General features: G+C 43.4%; 1 protein-coding gene across 2 annotated transcripts in view; it reads left to right on the top strand.

Moving 5' to 3' along the window:
* gldc (glycine dehydrogenase (decarboxylating)) overlaps positions 1–18,158 on the top strand; it is a 175,215-nt gene that overhangs the window by 55,125 nt on the left and 101,932 nt on the right. For both annotated transcript variants that reach the window (XM_043715133.2, XM_043715152.2), the window contains 3 exons: positions 8,533–8,729; positions 14,551–14,647; positions 17,976–18,081. In XM_043715133.2, coding sequence (XP_043571068.1) covers positions 8,533–8,729; positions 14,551–14,647; positions 17,976–18,081 — 400 coding nt within the window. The remainder of the gene's footprint in view (positions 1–8,532; positions 8,730–14,550; positions 14,648–17,975; positions 18,082–18,158) is intronic.

Below are 18,158 nucleotides of genomic sequence, written 5' to 3'. Positions count from 1 at the left end.
CATCAATCCTCTTTGTTACTTCTTCAAAAACTCAGTGCAGTTTGTGAAATGTGATTTCCCACGCACAAAGCCATGTTGACTATCCCTAATCAGTCCTTGCCTTTCCAACTACATGTCTACAGAGAGAGAAACAGAGTTAAGGTTTCAGATTGATAACCTTTCATTGTCGTCATCAATTTGAAATATTAACTCTTTCTCTTTCCACAGACGCTGCCAGACCAGCTGAGTTTCTGTAGTCCTTTTTGTCCTTTTTCAAATTTCCATCAACTGCAGCATTTTGCTTATTTATGTTGATTTGGAATCTGATCTTATCTACAGCTGTAATTTAAATATGCTGACAGGTGCTCAAACAGACATACTGTATATACTTGAATAATAGTCGATCTCATGTAAAAGTCGACTCCCTATTTTTGGCCAAATAACCTGGAATTTTCCATACAGCTCATGTAAAGGTTGACCCTAGTTCTTCACAGATAACACATCAACATTTATGAGTCAGAGTGCTGGCCGTCACATCCCAACCCGGCTTTCCAGTCTGTTGGTTGTTCCACTCTGCTCCCGGTCTTCCAGTCCGGGTTTTCAGAACTAATACAATTCATTATTTTTCTCTTTATTTGTTTAGTGATCAATTGGGCTTCTGCTAATGATACGGTATGAATATTGATGGGCATGAATTTCAGCCCCTCAAAAATAGTATCCATGAAATTGTCGACCCCATAAATTTTTAACCTGAAAAAGTTGTCAAAAAAATTTGGCTGTTACTTGAGTACATGCGATATATACTTTGGCATTGGGGGAATCTCATAGAAAACCTATAAAATTCTGGCAGGACTCAACAGGGTAAATGCTGGAAGGATGTTCCTGACACAGGGGAGTTCCAGAACCAGGGGTCACAATCTATACCATTTAGGACTGAGATGCAGAGAAAATTCTTGAGAATTCACAGCAACAGAAAGCAATCGAGGCCAAATCATTCTATTATTTCAAGATTGAATTGGATACAGCACTTTGCGCTAAAGGGATCAGAGGATATGGGGGGGAAAGCAGGAACAGGATATTGATTTGGATGACCAGCCATGATCATAATGAAAGGTAGCGTAGGCCCAAAGGGCCGAATGGTCTAATCCTGTTCCTATTTTCTATATTTTCGTGAAAGTTGAAAATGGTGGTACCTAATGCTCAATATACTGTGCAATCTGCTGGCTTGATCACTATTTGGAAAGTGAATTGAACTTAGTTGAAGTGTTAGCCATTAAAATGCGTTGCAGCCTCTTTCATGAGTGGTAGCAAGAAATTTAAATGTTCATCAGCCTCTTAACAATTATCTGTGGAGCAATTGCTTGTGCTGCTTCTGGCTCCATTACCAAGATGGCGTCTTGTGTTAAACACTGGCGAAATTAGCATTGCAGACTGTGTTGGTCACCTCGAGGCTCTGTAGCATCTGAAGTGTCTGGATGGAATCTTCCTGTTAACATGAGTAGCATGTTTATTCATTCTAGCGAAAAGGTGCTCACTGCCTTAAAGAGCTTGACAATTCGATTGTGTTCATTCTGTTCTGAACTGTTATAGCCTGTAATCAGGTAAAAACAATGACTGCAGATGTTGGAAACCAGATTCTGGATCAGTGGTGCTGGAAGAGCACAGCAATTCAGGCAGCATCCGACGAGCAGCAAAATCGACGTTTCGGGCAAAAGCCCTTCATCAGGAATAAATCCTGATGAAGGGCTTTTGCCCGAAACATCGATTTTGCTGCTCGTCGGATGCTGCCTGAATTGCTGTGCTCTTCCAGCACCACTGATCCATAGCCTGTAATCAGTTAGCCCACACGATTCCTTTAAAGCCAGGTTTTGCATTGCATTGCAGTCACATGTTTAATAGTAAGGCCTTCCTAAAAGAAAAATAAACTTTGTCAACACGCTCAAAAATGCCGAGACAACAATTTCCATGATATCAATAATTTACTGAATATTACCATGGAATGGGGGAATGAAGCAACGCATGATGTTTCACGCATGGAGATTATGGAGGCAGTTAAATTCAATGTCAAACATAGAGCTGTAAACTAAAAGAGTCATGAAATATTAGGAAGGTTGTGATGACTGGGGGCAGTGCTTGTAGGTGTAGTTCTTTTTGTCCAAAATATATTGCTGAAAATGTGGAAAGAGCTTTAAAATTTAATGCCTGAGGCATGATTTGGATATATTAAAACAAATCAGATTGCTTAAACAGAACTTATCTCTGAACTTATCAAAACATGACAAGAAATTATAGCGTCCAGGATGATTGATAAAACCCGAGGTAAACCATGACTGAACCATGAAACGTTATTCTGAACTTGGGTGGAAAAATTAAGTGGATTAGATGTTTATGTAAACATTATAAACTATTAACCAACAGAACTTAAAATGATGATCAGAATTCGTCTGCAGTTTATAATAAACTGTAGCAGATCTCATGAGAGTCAGGGTCTTAAAAAGATATCAATGCATTAATATTAATTTTCCAAAATTCATTGGATTCCTGAAAGATTCCAACAGACTGTGTAAAATAGCAAATATAGACCTCTTTCCAAGAGGAAACTATAGGCCAGTTAGTATGATGTTTGTGATGTGGAAGATGTTAGAATCAATCATTTAAAAAGATTATAACTGTGCATTTAAATAAACTTCAGGTAATCAGGAGAGTCAACTTGGTTTTGACGGGGGTAAAGTCATGTGTAATCAATTTCTCCAAATTATATGAAGGAGTAATATGCTGAGAATAAAGGGGAGTCTGTACACATACTCTAATTTTGATTTCAAGAAGGCATTCGATAGCAGCCACATCAAAATTTATTGTGGGAAGCCTGTGGTGGTAAGGATAACATATTAAACATTGCTAAAAAGAGACTAGACATTGAACATTTTTTGTCTTGGACTCATCAGAATTGGGGTACCACAAATAGGCTTGAGAAAAGGGACCCCGTCCACCTGGACACCCCGTGCTGGCCTCCTACCTGCCCTCGACCTCTTCATAGCAAACTGCCGCCGTGATATTAACCGCTACCTGAACTCCCACACCCCTCCCACCCACTCCAACCTCTCACCCTCGGAACGCGCAGCCCTCCATTCCCTCCGTTCCAACCCCAACCTCCCCATCAAACCAGCTGACAAGGGAGGCGCGGTAGTAGTTTGGCGCACTGACCTTTACACCGCTGAGGCCAAACGCCAGCTCGCAGATACCTCCTCCTACCGTCCCCTTGACCATGACCCCACCCCCCACCACCAAACCATCATCTCCCAGACCATCCATAACCTCATCACCTCAGGGGACCTCCCATCCACCGCCTCCAACCTCATAGTCCCACAACCCCGCACCGCCCATTTCTACCTCCTGCCCAAAATCCACAAACCTGACTGCCCCGGACGACCCATCGTCTCAGCCTGCTCCTGCCCAACCGAACTCATCTCGGCATACCTCGACACGGTCCTGTCCCCATTAGTCCAAGAACTCCCCACCTACGTTCGTGACACCACCCACGCCCTCTACCTCCTCCAGGATTTCCGCTTCCCCGGTCCCCAACGCCTCATCTTCACCATGGACATCCAGTCCCTGTACACCTCCATCCCCCATCACGAAGGACTCAAAGCACTCCGCTTCTTCCTTTCCTGCCGTACCACCCAGTACCCTTCCACCGACACCCTCCTTCGACTGACCGAACTGGTCCTCACCCTGAACAACTTTTCTTTCCAATCCTCCCACTTTCTCCAAACAAAAGGAGTAGCCATGGGCACCTGCATGGGCCCCAGCTATGCCTGCCTCTTCGTAGGGTATGTGGAACAATCCATCTTCCGCAACTACACTGGCCCCACCCCCCATCCTTTCCTTCGCTACATTGATGACTGTATCGGCGCTACCTCGTGCTCCCACGAGGAGGTTGAACAGTTCATCCACTACACTAACACCTTCCACCCCGACCTCAAATTCACCTGGACAGTCTCGGACTCCTCCCTCCCCTTCCTAGACCTTTCTGTTTCTATCTCAGGCGACCGAATCAACACGGACATCTACTACAAACCAACCGACTCCCACAGCTACCTGGACTACACCTCCTCCCATCCTGCCCCCTGTAAAAACGCCATCCCATTCTCCCAATTCCTTCGTCTCCGCCGCATCTGCTCCCAGGAGGACCAGTTCAAAATACGTACAACACAGATGGCCTCCTTCTTCAAGGACCGCAATTTCCCCCCCGACGTGGTCGACGGTGCCCTCCACCGCATCTCCTCCACTTCCCGCTCCTCCGCCCTTGAGCCCCGCCCCTCCAACCGCCACCAGGACAGAACCCCACTGGTCCTCACCTACCACCCCACCAATCTCCATGTACAGCGCATCATCCGCCGTCACTTCCGCCACCTCCAAACAGACCCCAGCACCAAGGATATATTTCCCTCCCCTCCCCTATCAGCTTTCCGTAGAGACCACTCCCTCCGCGACTCCCTTGTCAGATCCACACCCCCCACCGACCCAACCTCCACTCCCGGCACCTTCCCTTGCAACTGCAGGAGGTGCAACACTTGCGCCCACACCTCCCCCCTCACTTCTCTCCAAGGCCCCAAAGGAAACTTCCATATCCGCCACAGATTCACCTGCACCTCCACCCACATCATCTACTGCATCCGCTGCAGCCGGTGTGGCCTCCTCTATATTGGGGAGACAGGCCGCCTACTTGCGGAGCGATTCAGAGAGCACCTCTGGGCCACCCGAACGAACCAACCCAACCACCCTGTAGCACAGCATTTCAACTCCCCCTCCCACTCCACCGAGGATATGCAGGTCATTGGACTCATCCACCGCCAAACCACAACAACGCGACGGTCGGAGGAGGAGCGTCTTATCTTCCGACTGGGAACCCTCCAACCACAGGGGATGAACTTGGACTTCACCAGTTTCTTCATCCCCCCTCCCCCCACCTTGTCTCAGCCGAATCCCTCCAGCCCGGCACCGCCTTCCTGACCTGCAGTCTTCTTCTTGACCTCTCCGCCTCCATCCTACTCCGACCTATCACCCTCACCTTGACCTCTTTCCACCTATCACATTTCCAACGCCCCTCCTCCAAGTCCCTCCTCCCTACCTTTTATCTTCTCCTGCTGAACACTCTCTGCTCATTCCTGAAGAAGGGCCTGTGCCCGAAACGTCGAATCTCCTGTTCCCTGGATGCTGCCTGACCTGCTGTGCTGTTCCAGCAATAAAGTTTCAACTTTGATCTCCAGCATCTGCAGACCTCACTTTCTCCTTGAGAAAAGGGACACCATTTAAAATAGAATGAGGAGAGGGTGCTGAGTGGTTAGACCATAATTGAAATGGAGATGCAGCAAGAACAGTTAACTATCAACCTGAATTCTCAGACAATACATGGGACCCAGCTACGCCTGCCTCTTTGTCGGGTACATGGAACAGTCCATCTTCAGCTATTACACCGGCACCAGCCCCCATCTGTTCCTCTGCTATACCGATGGCTGTATCGGCGATACCTCGTGTTCCCATGAGGAGGTTGAACAGTTTTTCAACTTTACCAATACCTTTCACCCTGACTTCAAATTCATCTGGACCATCTCGGACACCTCCCTCCCCTTCCTGGACCTCTCCATCTCCGGCGACCAACTAACCACTGAAATCTACTACAAGCCCACTGACTTCCACAACTACCTAAACTATATCTCCTCCTACCCTACCTCCTGCCATCCCTTATTCCCAATTCCTCTGCCGCATCTGGCCAATTCCACTTTCGAAAATCCCAGATGGCCTCCTCCTTCCAAGTTCAGTTTTTCTTCTCATGTGGTCAACAATGCCCTCCAGTGCTTCTCCTCCACTTCACGCACCACCGTCCTTGAACACCACCCCTCCCAATGCAGCAAGGAATACACCACCCCCCACCCCCGTCCTTTCCTTCCACACCACTAATCCCTGCATACATCGCATCATCCTCTGCCACTTCCGCCACCTACAAATGGAGACCACCACCAGAGATATATTTCCCTCCACACCCCTTTCAGTTGTCCAGAGGGACCATTCCCTCTGTGACTCCCTCGTCAGATCCACCCCGCTCCCCCCACCAACCACCAACCACCAGCCCACACCCACTTCCGGCACCTTCCCCTGCTACCACAAGAAGTGCAAAACCTGTGCCCATACCACTCCCCTCATCTCTGTCCAAGGCTCCAAAGGATCCTTCCACATCCGACAGAAATTTACTACCTCTACCAGTGTCATCTACTGTATCTGTTGCACCCGATTGTGGTCTCCTCTACATCAGGCAGACAGGACACTACTTGTGGATCATTTCAAAGAACATCCCTGGGACACCCGCACCAACCAACCCCACCGACCCATGGCTGAACACTTCAACTTCCCCTCCCACTCCGCCAAGGACATGCAGATCCTGGGTCTCCTCCATCGCCAAACCTCCTCCATCACCCGACGCCTGGAGGAAGAACGTCTCATATTTTGCCTTGACACCCTGCAACCGCATGGGATAAATGTGGATTTCAACAGTTTCCTCATATTCCCCTCCACCCCCACATTATCCCAGTCCCAACCCTCCAACTCATCACCGTCCTCCTAACGTGTCCATCACCTTTCCCATGTATCTGCTGTACTCCTTCTCCGACCCCCACCCTCATCTACCTATTACATTCTCACCTACCTTTCCTCCCCCACTGCTCTCCTCTGCCAAACCCACCTCTCTCCCATTTATCTCTCAGCCCCTGGCCCACAAGCCTCATTCCTGATGAGGGGCTTATGCCAGAAACGTTGATTCTCCTGCTCCTCTGATGCTGCCTGACCTGCTGTGCTTTTTCAGCACCACACTCTTGCCTTGGTTCTGCAGCATCTGCAGTCCTCTCTTTCTCTAATTGGTCAGGGTGTTGCCATGGGGATGCAGCAGCATTTGGCGCTCTCCATATTTTTTCTGAAAAAGAATGCAATGCATGTAAAAATTCCTTTTGTCTATATAGAATGATTTTGCACATACTTCTTGCATATACAAAATAGCAAGGTGAGATGATTTGCTACCTGGCAGGAAATAGAGTATGCATAAAAGGGTCTCTATCTGATTGGTAGGACATTGAAGAGAGAAGTCCTCCTCGGGTCTCAGCCTTTTAAAACTTACATCAATACAAATAGATGATGGGAGCGAAAGTATGGCAATTAAATTCACTACCACAATAGGTAGGGAACTCTGTTGTAAGGAAAATCTGAATGTGAAGACAGATAAAGATGGAGTGTGGGAGCAAAAATCTGGTAGATGGCGTACAGTATGGGAAAACGTGTAGTTGTTCACTTTGTCAGGAAGAATAAGAAGCAGAGTATACTTAAACAGCGATTGATTGTGAAATTCTGATGTACAGAGGGAACCCTCTGTTCTGCTGCATGAATCAGAGAAGGTTGTAGCCAGGTACAGGAAATAATTAAGAAGTCAAATACACTTATGGTAGGAATTGAACAAAAAATGAAAAGATAATGCTCCACTTATACAGGGCATTGTTGTGACCACATCTGTGTACTGTGTACAGCTTTGGATTCCTAGTTGAGGAGGGATGTAAAGTTAGTTTGGAGGAGGTTTACGAGATTGATACCTGGAGTGAGCCAGTTGTCTTATGAGGAAAGAGTGGATAGGCTGAGCTTGTTTCCATTGAAATTTAGAAGAGTGAGGGGTGACTCAATTGTAGTGGATACGATTCTGAATAATCTAATCAAGGTGGACACGGAAAGGCTGTTTGCACTTGGAGATCAGCCCAGAACGAAGGGCCATTGTTTAAAAATTGGGTGTCTCCTTTTTAGGACCGAAGTGAGGAGAATTTGTTTTTCCTCAATTTTTGGATAAATTCTTGTTAGGCAAGGGAATCCTAGGTTTATTGGAGGTAGATGCAAATGCAGAATTCGAAATGAAAACAAATCAGCCATAATCTTGAATGCAAGAGTAAGCTTGTGGAACCAAATGGTCTACTTTGGCTCCTAAATAATATATTTAGATTGTTGTGCACCTCTCGCTTTGACAGAGTATGTAAGCAGGGGTGATGCCAGTGTATCAGTAGCTGTATCTTTTCTCCAAGCGGCAGGCTTGGACATGATAAGAATCATGAGCGATTGTAACCTGTTAGGCTTGGAATGGTTGGTGATGTTTATCATACATTGCTACTGATTGTTTTGCATTTTAGTGAGTCAGTTCAAAAGCAGGAGAAAGTAAGGTATATAAAACATAACCAAAGAGAAAGATGACAATAACACATCTGAGAGTTTTGCCATTAAATATCATTCTGTTCCATGCCATACCATGCCAGCTCTAATATAGCTTGATGGTTTCCAAGTGACTAGGTGTGTCAGTTCCTAATGCAGACAAATATCTATTGATTTGCGCAAGTATTTAATAAATCATGCAATGACAAGATTTTGAAATGTAAGTCTGTCAATTTTCCTCCCCATTTTAATGAAGAGTGTCATTTTATTTGAAAGGCTTTTTTTGCATCTGTCACATCTTTCTTCTTTTATTTTCAGGCCTTGACATGTTGTGCGACCGACCTGTTGGCATTGTGTGTGCTGAGACCTCCTGGAGAATTTGCAGTTGATATCGTGCTTGGTAGCTCACAGAGGTTTGGTGTGCCACTTTCCTACGGAGGGCCACATGCTGCTTTCTTTGCCGTCAAAGAAAACCTTGTAAGACTGATGCCGGGAAGAATGGTCGGAGTTACAAGGTACGTAAATACGTGGTGATAATGGGGAAGTTTTCGATTAGTACCAAGGGTACTGTATTATCTTTAAATCTTGAACTGTTATTTTTAAATCTTAGCAAGAGGGAGATTCGAGAGGCAAGCAGACTGTTTGGAGATCCGTCTAGAATATGTGCTTTTAGGGAAATGGTGAGAGCACTGAAGAGCATTTGGTAGTGATGCCTTCCCAGCTGTTTAACATGCACAGCCACGCATGAGAAATAGTCACATGAGTGATACATTAAAGAGCTGCCAGCTTCCTGAGTCACTTCTTTCAAAGGAAGAACTGGGATAAATGTTTCAGGCAGACAGATTAGCAGCAAGTATTATTGCTTGCCTTCTCCTGACAATAAGCTTACCTATTGATAGTAAACAATATCTCCACCATTCGTGGTCACTAACTTGTGAATAACTGCCACATTTGATGTATTTAATATTGAAGGAGACATGATGGCACTTGTTGCCCTCAATATAGGATGTAGCTCGGTCTCCAAGAGCTTTGACTGTCCCTCCATTCTGCTCATAGGTTGACGTCAGTGTGTATGTGCTAATATTTACAGAAATTTAGTCAAATATTGTTTAATTTCATAAAATTATTTCATCGAAATAAGAGCACCAATGGCAAGATAATCCATCCAGAAGTACCCTGGAGAAGGTGGTGAGTTGCATTCTTAACATCCTGTGGTCACTGGAATGTTGAGAGTTCGAGGATATTGTCCCAGGAACAGAGATACAGTTTGAAATCAGGATGGTGTGTGGATTGATGCAGGTGATGGCTTTCTATGTGTCAGTTTTCCTTGTCCTTTTAAGGTAGTAGAGATTATGAATTTGAAAAGTGCTTTCAAAGGAGCCTTGTGGGATACTACATCTTGTAGATGGTACACACTACTGCCTCTCTAACAGTGATGGAGGGAGTGAACATTTGAGGTGTTGGTGCCAATTAAGCAGGTGCTTTACTCTTGATGGTGTTGAAGCTCTTGAGTAAAGGAATTTTAAGAGCTTCCTTAAAATTGAAGATGCTGATACTGTGAAAGGAAGTTGAATCCTTTGGCTGCCTTTCAGAGGTCACGGTAAAACAGTTTTCATGGTGATATTTGCTATCCTCATACAAGATACAAAATCACATTTCCCTAGATTGCATTTGGGAGATGTCTAGTATGGGCCTAAACTGCGTCCCTGAAAGATTCTAGATTCAAGGGCGGCACGGTGGCTCAGTGGTTAGCACTGCTGCCTCACAGCGCGAGGGATCCAGGTTTGATTTTAGCCTCAGGCACCAGTCTGTGTGGAGTTTGTATCTGCGTGTGTTTTTTGCGGGTGCTCCGGTTTTCACCTGCGTTCAATGATGTGCAGGTTAAGTGGATTGGCCATACTAAATTGTGGGCGGCACGGCGGCACAGTGGTTAGCACTGCTGCCTAACAGCGCCAGAGACCCGGGCTCAATTCCCGCCTCAGGCGACTGACTGTGTGGAGTTTGCACGTTCTCCCCGTGTCTGCGTGGGTTTCCTCCGGGTGCTCCGGTTTCCTCCCACAGTCCAAAGATGTGCAGGGTCAGGTGAATTGGCCATACTAAAATTGCCCGTAGTGTTAGGTAAGGGGTAAATGTAGCGGTATGGGTGGGTTTCGCTTCGGTGGGTCGGTGTGGCCTTGTTAGGCCGAAGGGCCTGTTTCCACACTAAGTAATCTAATCTAATCTAATCTAATCTAAATTGCCCATCGTGTTCAGAGATATGTAAGTTAGGTGCATTAGTTCGGATTAATGTAGAGTAATAAAGTAGGGGAATGGGTCTGGGTGGGTCACTCTTCGGGTGGTCGGTGTGGACTTGTTCAACCTACTGGCCTGCTTCCACATCGTAGGGATTCTACGATTCAATTCTTGTCTTGGATGAGTTCATCTCAACCCCAGTATTAACAGGTGTGTTGCACTTCAGCTCAGGACACCTGAGCAAGAGAGAGGAAATAGCAACCAAAAGAGATTGAATGCTGGAAATCAGAAACAAAAACAGAAATTGCTGGAAAAACTCATCAGGTCTGGCAGTATCCTTGGCGAGAAATCAGAGTTAACATTTTGCGTCTGGTGAGCCTTCCTCAGAACTATCACTACACTCTGATTTTTCTCCAGAGATGCTGCCAGACCTGCTGAGCTTTTCCAGCAATTTCTGTTTAGTTTGTGAGAGGAAATATCAGTCTGGGTTACTAATTCTGGTGGCTGACATTCAACATCTGCTGGATAATGCAAACATGTCTGACTTTTGGGCTGAGGTGCAGATTAGGTTTGCCTTTCATAATTTGAGATGCTGTCCTTTGTTTTTGCACAGAGAATGATTTATTTTGTCACCAAAACAGGGGAATGCCAGTTCCAGGAATTTGTGCCATATCCATGTGACCTAGCCTTCAGCAGAGAGGCAATAAATTGAGCAAAATCCCTGTAAAATATGCATGTTCCCTCATGGGAGCATGATAACCTCCTTTGTACTGGCACAAGTGCAGCAGAAACACAATGTTTGTTCAGTGTGCTGGTTGAGCATGTGAAACGGTAAGGGAGATAGCTGGATCTTGAGAAGGAAAGGAATGGAGGATGAAGAGGGGTGAGGGCAGTCGGGGAATCCGAGAAAGCCAGTTTGTTTATACTGTGTTTGGGATGGAATGTAGGATCAGGTTTCTCCTCCTGATGGGGTGTGGTTGAAATTTCCCTCAGCAAGAGGAACTTGAGTGAAAATCAGTTGTGAAAAGTTTGAGTGGTGGTTAGTATCTGGATTCTTGCTTGAATATGAGGAAGTGGGGCACGGTGGACACAAATTCCCGCTTCACGCCGCACTGACCAGCTACCCCAATAATAGCTGTTCTGACCAGCCTCGTTATATCCCATACCCACTTCCTCTTTTGAAGGTAGTAATTCTGATGCTAGCAGTCCCTTTATAACATTGTTCACATAGCTACTCCTGAAGTATATCAGGCTACTTGGCAATGAAGTTTGTCGACCATTTGGAGACTCAGCGTTTAACTCAAAATATCTGGAAGTATAGCTTTGGGTTGTAAAAACATAAGGACAAAATATTAGTTAGAATGTTTTATTACATTAAAGACACTACATAAATAAAAATTGTTGTAGTAGAAATTGATGCTGTGTACAGCTCCCGATTGTCTAGAGAGTGATTTTGCTTCTATTCGTTATACACATGGGAACTTTAGCTGTGGGCTTACCACTGTTGGAAAAATACAAGCTTCCAGTTTGTAGATGCTTTACAAAACACCTTTTCAGAAATGTAACTGCACCTTTGAAGCAGGTGGAACTTGAACCCAAATTTCCTGGCTTGAATGTAGGGACACCAGTACTGCACAACAGCACCCCCACCTTCCTATTTGTATTAGAAATAAAGACAATGCCTTCTAAGAATACACTTAAAAGAAATTGTGCACTATCTAAAAAGTCTTAGCAACGATCTGAAATTTGCGAAGTGACCAGTGGATTTAAACTGCAACATATGGCATTACTAGCACATTGTCATTGGCACCTTCAGATTTATGAAAATCATTTTTATTGTCTGAAATACATAGTAATATAGGAAATGGGAACTGGAGTAGGCCATTCAAGCTTGTTACTGCATTGAACTAGAGCATGGCTGATCTTCCAGCTCTGTGGCACTTTTCTGGAGTATTTTGATATCCCTTTGTCTTTCATATCGAGAAATCTATTGGAAGCACTAGCTTTCAGAGCGCTACTCCTTCATCAGGTGGAGGAGCATCGCTCTGAAAGCAAGTGCTTCCAATAAAACCTGTTGGATTATAACCTGGTGTTGTGTGATTTTTAACTTTGTACATCCCAGTCCAACACCAGCATCTCCAAATTATGAGAAATCTATTGATATCTGACATGAATATACTCACATCCCTCAGGAAAAGTAAATTTGAAATATTTGTTATCACAGTTATGTTTTTTGATACAACTGAGTAGCTTGCTCGCCCATTTCAGAGGGCAGTTGAAGAATCAACCACATTGCTATGTACCTGGAGTCATAGGCCAGAATGGGTGAGGATGGCAGAGTGGTGAATCAGATGGGTTTCTTCCTCCCTGCCCCCCGAACCCTGCACCAAAACAATTGGTAGTGGCCACCATTAGATTCACAATTCCACATACTTAACAAATTCAAATTCTACTATCTGCCATGGTGGGATTTGAACAGGAGTCCCAAGAACAACAGCTGTTCGGTTTAATAGTTTAGCAATAACACCACTAGGCCATCACCTCCTCATTTAGCACCCCATGAATTTCCTGAAAGTTGAATGGGACTAGAAACAATGAACTTCAAATAAATTTGTTTTCCAACTAAAATATACCATTGAATGATTGCATGCAGTGATGAGCTGGAAAAAATTCTGACTTCACATGACATAACCTGTAGTTTCCTTTTGGGAAATAAGTCCCTTGTATTATCAACAGATAATTACTTGGTCATACAGAATGTAAACATTTCTAAAAAGAGACTCAAATTTCAAACTTTACATTTTTTACTGAACAGCACTGGGTGACATGGGATTATAGTTCAACCAATAAGTACACTTTTCTCCTGCTGCATAAATTATTGTCCCCCTTATTTTCGTTGTATTGTCAGTCCCGATGAGCGCAAGACAAGACATTTTGTCATTGTTTCTCTTTTTAGCAATATTTGGATTATCTACATTTAATTAACGACTGATGACAGAATTCCACCATACAAGCTTGTCCTAGTTACTTAGTTATTGGGAATCATAGAATCCCTGCAGTGTTGAAACAGGCCATTTGGCCCAACAAGTCCACACCAACTGTCCAGATAGCATCCCACCCAGACTCATTCCCTTCTGCCCTATCCCTGTAACCCTGCATTCCCATGGCTAATCCACTTAACCTAAACATCCCTGGACACTGGATAATTTGGTATGGCCAATCCACCTAACCCACACCTCTTGGGACTGTGGGAAGACACCAGAGCACCTGGAGGAAACCCATACATACATGGAAGAATATGCAACCTCCACACAGACAGTTGCCCGAGGCTGAAATTGAGCCAGGTCCCTGGCGCTGTGGGGCAGCAGTACTAACCTCTGAGGCACCGTGCCACCCCAAGATATTTGCCTTTACACCTGTATCACAGAGTTGTGTTCAGTGGCTTGCATAAATTTGAAAATACTGCTGTATTTGTGCATTAATGACCAATTAAGCTTACTGCAGTAACTTGGGGTAGATACTTAACAACATAAGGAACCACTTATTGGAGTGTCAAATAATGTCGCCAGGGCAGAAAGGGAAAAATAAAAACTGTTGAATCTAAAACCTGTATATAGTACATTGTTCTTTGGTTTTCAAAATTAACTTTTTAAAATCATTTTCTTGCTTTTCTGGCTATTTTTTCTCCTCTAATCCAATCTTTTTTCCCCACTCTTTATTTCGCTTTCTGTACCTGATTTGACTCTAATTCACCCTATTTTCCTCTTTCCTCTGTTTCTTTTTCAATCCTTAAATCTCATTGGCTAAGGAGATAGATTGTTGATCCCATCGGTCATCAAGGTCTCAGATGCCCTGTTGCCGTTCTCATCTCGCACTTCCAGCAGTTTACGATGCAGAAAATCTTCGAGTTGAAGGGTGAGGAAGACAATCTAACAAATGGGAGCACACTGCAGCACGTTCTGGGCCAATGTATTGTTAAATACCTCGTCCAGATTGATATGTATTGTACGTTTTTGACATGAGAAACAAATATGACACTGAAGATGTAACTGGAAATTTCTGCTGTAGGATTATTTTTTGGTTGTTTTGATTGGTATTATTCAGGGACGCTGCAGGAAAGGAGGTGTATCGTCTTGCGCTACAGACGAGAGAACAGCATATCAGGAGGGATAAAGCTACCAGCAACATTTGCACAGCTCAGGTAAAATCAACAGCATCAGTGATTTCATAACAAGCTGGCCAATAGCACTGGAAAAAGATTGACTGGCAAATTATGTTGTCAAATTTAAAAATAGGACTGCACTTTATTTGAGAATTATTTTTGTTAATCATACAGCTCCAAGAATGTAAAGAAGCTAATGCTGGTTGTGCAGTTCTTAACAAATGTTCAGAATTATCAATACACTAGTAAGAGTCTTTCGAACTCCATTCCTCAAATGCCAATGAATGCAGAATGCTTTAAATATTTTTAAGACAGAGGTAAATAGATTCTTGATGGCCAAGAGGATGAAAAATTATGGGGGGTATTGACATGAATGTCGAATTGAGATTAAAATCAGAAGCAGGCTCAAAGGACCTTGTTCCCTGTTTGTCTCGAGCCATACAGCATGGAAACAGATGCTTCAGTCCAACCAGTCCATACTGACCATGTTCCCAAACTAAACTAGTCCCAGCTTGCCTGCATTTGGCCCTCCAAACCTTTTCCTAAACAAGATCTTATCCAAATGTCTTTTAAACGTTGTAACTACCTGCATCCACCACTTTCTCTGGCAGTTCATTCCACACATGAACCACTCTATGTAAAAAAAAAGGTTGCCCCTCATGTCCTTTTTAAAACTTTCTCCTCTCATCTTCAAAATATGCACCCTAGTTTTGATCTTCCTCCAGCCTACGGAAAAGACTCTTATTATTCACATTCTCTTTGCATCTCATGATTTTGTAAACCTAAATAAGGTTACGCTTCAAACTCCTCTCCGGTTTAAAAACGTCTTTCCATCTATTTTTATACCTCAAACCCTCCATTTCCAGCCACATCTTAATGAATCTTTTCTGAACCCTCTCCAGCTTAGTTATATACTTCCAGTAACAGGGTGACCCACAAATACACTCAGTACTCCAGAAGAGGCCTCACCAAAGTCCGTACAACCTCAACATGATGTCAGGATTCTTACACTTAGAAGTCTAAGCAATGATGACAAGTGTGCTAAATGCCTTCTTAACCACCCAGTTTACCTGAAATGCAAATTTCAAAGAATTATGCCCCGGAACCCCTCGGTCTTGTTCTACAACACTACCCAAGGCCCTACCATTAATTGTGCAAGTCCTGCCCTTGTTTGCATGTTTTTGTATACTCACTACACCCTCCACAGAATTTTAAAAGGTGTGTCTGCTGTACACATTAAATAAACAATGTTTATGTTACATAACTTTTCTTATTTTAAAGTAGCCCGAAGTGATTTAGCTTGGTCAGATAGTGAAAGGGAGCATTTGATTTAAAGCTGTGCATGCTTGACTAACAAACGTAAATGTATTTGCAATGGGTCCAATGATCAATTTAGTGTATCACACAATCTGGGTTTTAATCTGATATCAATTGCAATGCTGCCGAATCATTGAACGGGGTAAAGATTTTAAAATTATATTTGTCAGTGCAAAATCTGCAATCAAATGTTTTCCTGTGAAGTAGAGTTGCTGTTTGCTCATGGTGAGTCAAGGATTATATTTTCGCGAAGAGAAATGAGGGACCGGGAGAGAAAATGGACACTTTCATTAAAAGGATTTCAAAAATAGTGCTGCAGCTGTATCTGTGGAGTCTGAGAGGAGGATAAAGTGTTTGAAGTTTAATAATTCATTGCTTTGAATATTGGGTGGCAGTTGTGATTTAAATAATGCAATGAAGAAGCTTGCTTTGGAGAACCCATATTGTCCTTGAGTTCCCCTATCCTACCCTCCCTTCTAAGTGGAGGGAAGGAAGAATTGAGGATGGTCTTTTCCTCCAAGCTTACCTGAAACCAGGATGACCCCCTTTTAATACGCCTGAGCCTGCTTCAATCAATGGCACAGATGGATCAGGCCACCAGCAGTATGTGGAACCACAGAAGTGCCAGCAAATTTGTTTGAGCAGATGTTAGGTCCATTTTTAGAAATTCTGTGCAGGTAAATTGTGGCAAAAGACTATCAATGCAAAAAATTAAAACAACAAGTTAATAATCAGAATTGTACCCCATGGCAAGTACCTTCAGTGAATGTATTTCAATCTGTAGAAAAGTTAATGTTAGATGCCTATCTCAGGATCCTTAAGACTGCGGACATGCACCTCCTCTTTAAACTTGTGGTCAGGATGAACAGGGATATAGTACAGCAGGAAGGTGCTGCAGAAACTTTTGAACTGTTTTGCTGCAACAAAGATGAGTAACTTCAGAAGGAGGCGGGCAGAGAATTTTGAAGCGGCTGAGTAGGTCTGCTGTGGAGAAAGAAATGAAGGTATTGTCCAGTATGATTCTCCTACAATAAATTCCTCGCTATGTTTCTTTACTTCAGTCTCTAAATAAAACATATTTCTATCGACTGTACACCTTTTCATGCTTTTACATGCTGGAAAACTGTTTGAGACAACATTTAAAGTTTATGCTTTTTTTTCTAATATTTCAGAACAACTAATCAGAAAATTTTCTTTGATTCACAAATGTTGAGAAACAGGCAGAGCTCAAACAACAAGTCCTGACGTACTTTTGAAATTGCTTGTCTTGTCATTAAAATGCAGTTCTGGGTGTTTCTTTGGGAGGCTTCTATTCAATTGTCAACATTTAATGTCAATTGTAAATCTTAAGTATAGTTAAGAATAGCATTGTGAGGAAAGGATGATCAAATATTACTTAACAGCATACCTGGAGACAGTAGCATAGTGAATACCACAGATATACGTCACAGGACATTTGCAGTACTGAAGAAGAAGGCCCATTATATCTGTGTCAGTTTAGGTCCCGCCAGGTCAACAGGGGAACTTAAAACTCAACAGTGTTCTGTGACTAATTTATTTTTAGCAACAGTGTTTTCTTAATGTGAATCCATCCTTCCCATCCTGTTCTTTTTATCTCTCATCATCCTACCTTCATCTTCTGTCTTACTACTTCCTGTGCCATCCAATTCCCGAAGTGCCCTATTGTTGCTCCCCCACCCCCCCACACCTCCCCGGCATGGTCGCAATTATACATGCCTTTACTCTCTGCCCCTGCCATGAATTTCAGCTAGCAAAGTTTATCAATGGTATAGAAATGTTCATAGACATGGGTTAATGTCTGACACTCCAGGAATCCAGACAAAGTGCACATGAGATCGATGTTTTTATTTGAATGGAAATCTTTGGAATGTAAAATGATGTAAGGCTGAGCGTAGTTTCTCAATCAAGTTTGTAATTTCAGGTATTGTAGATAGGATTGTGTAACAGACTTCTTTGTGACAAAACAAATATTTTAGTTTGCTATTTATCTTGAGAAGTATATTCTCCAAATTGATCCTTCTAATTGCAGGCACTTTTGGCCAACATGGCTGCAATGTTTGCTATTTATCATGGCCCGAATGGACTGAAACACATAGCAAAGCGTGTGCACAACGCTATTTTAATTTTAGCTGAAGGTGAGACTTGCTAATCACAGTAAAATTTGTTTATTAATTTGTCAGCAAAAGCAATTCTGACTGAATCTGTTTTTAAA

The sequence above is a fragment of the Chiloscyllium plagiosum genome, unplaced genomic scaffold (genome assembly GCF_037043375.1).
Source record: "Chiloscyllium plagiosum isolate Xiang-an unplaced genomic scaffold, Cpla_swu_hap1 HiC_scaffold_2, whole genome shotgun sequence".
In the NCBI taxonomy this organism is placed as follows: Eukaryota; Metazoa; Chordata; class Chondrichthyes; order Orectolobiformes; family Hemiscylliidae; genus Chiloscyllium; species Chiloscyllium plagiosum.
The sequence above is the reverse complement of the archived record's forward strand: the minus strand, read 5'-3'. Positions and strand labels throughout refer to the sequence as shown.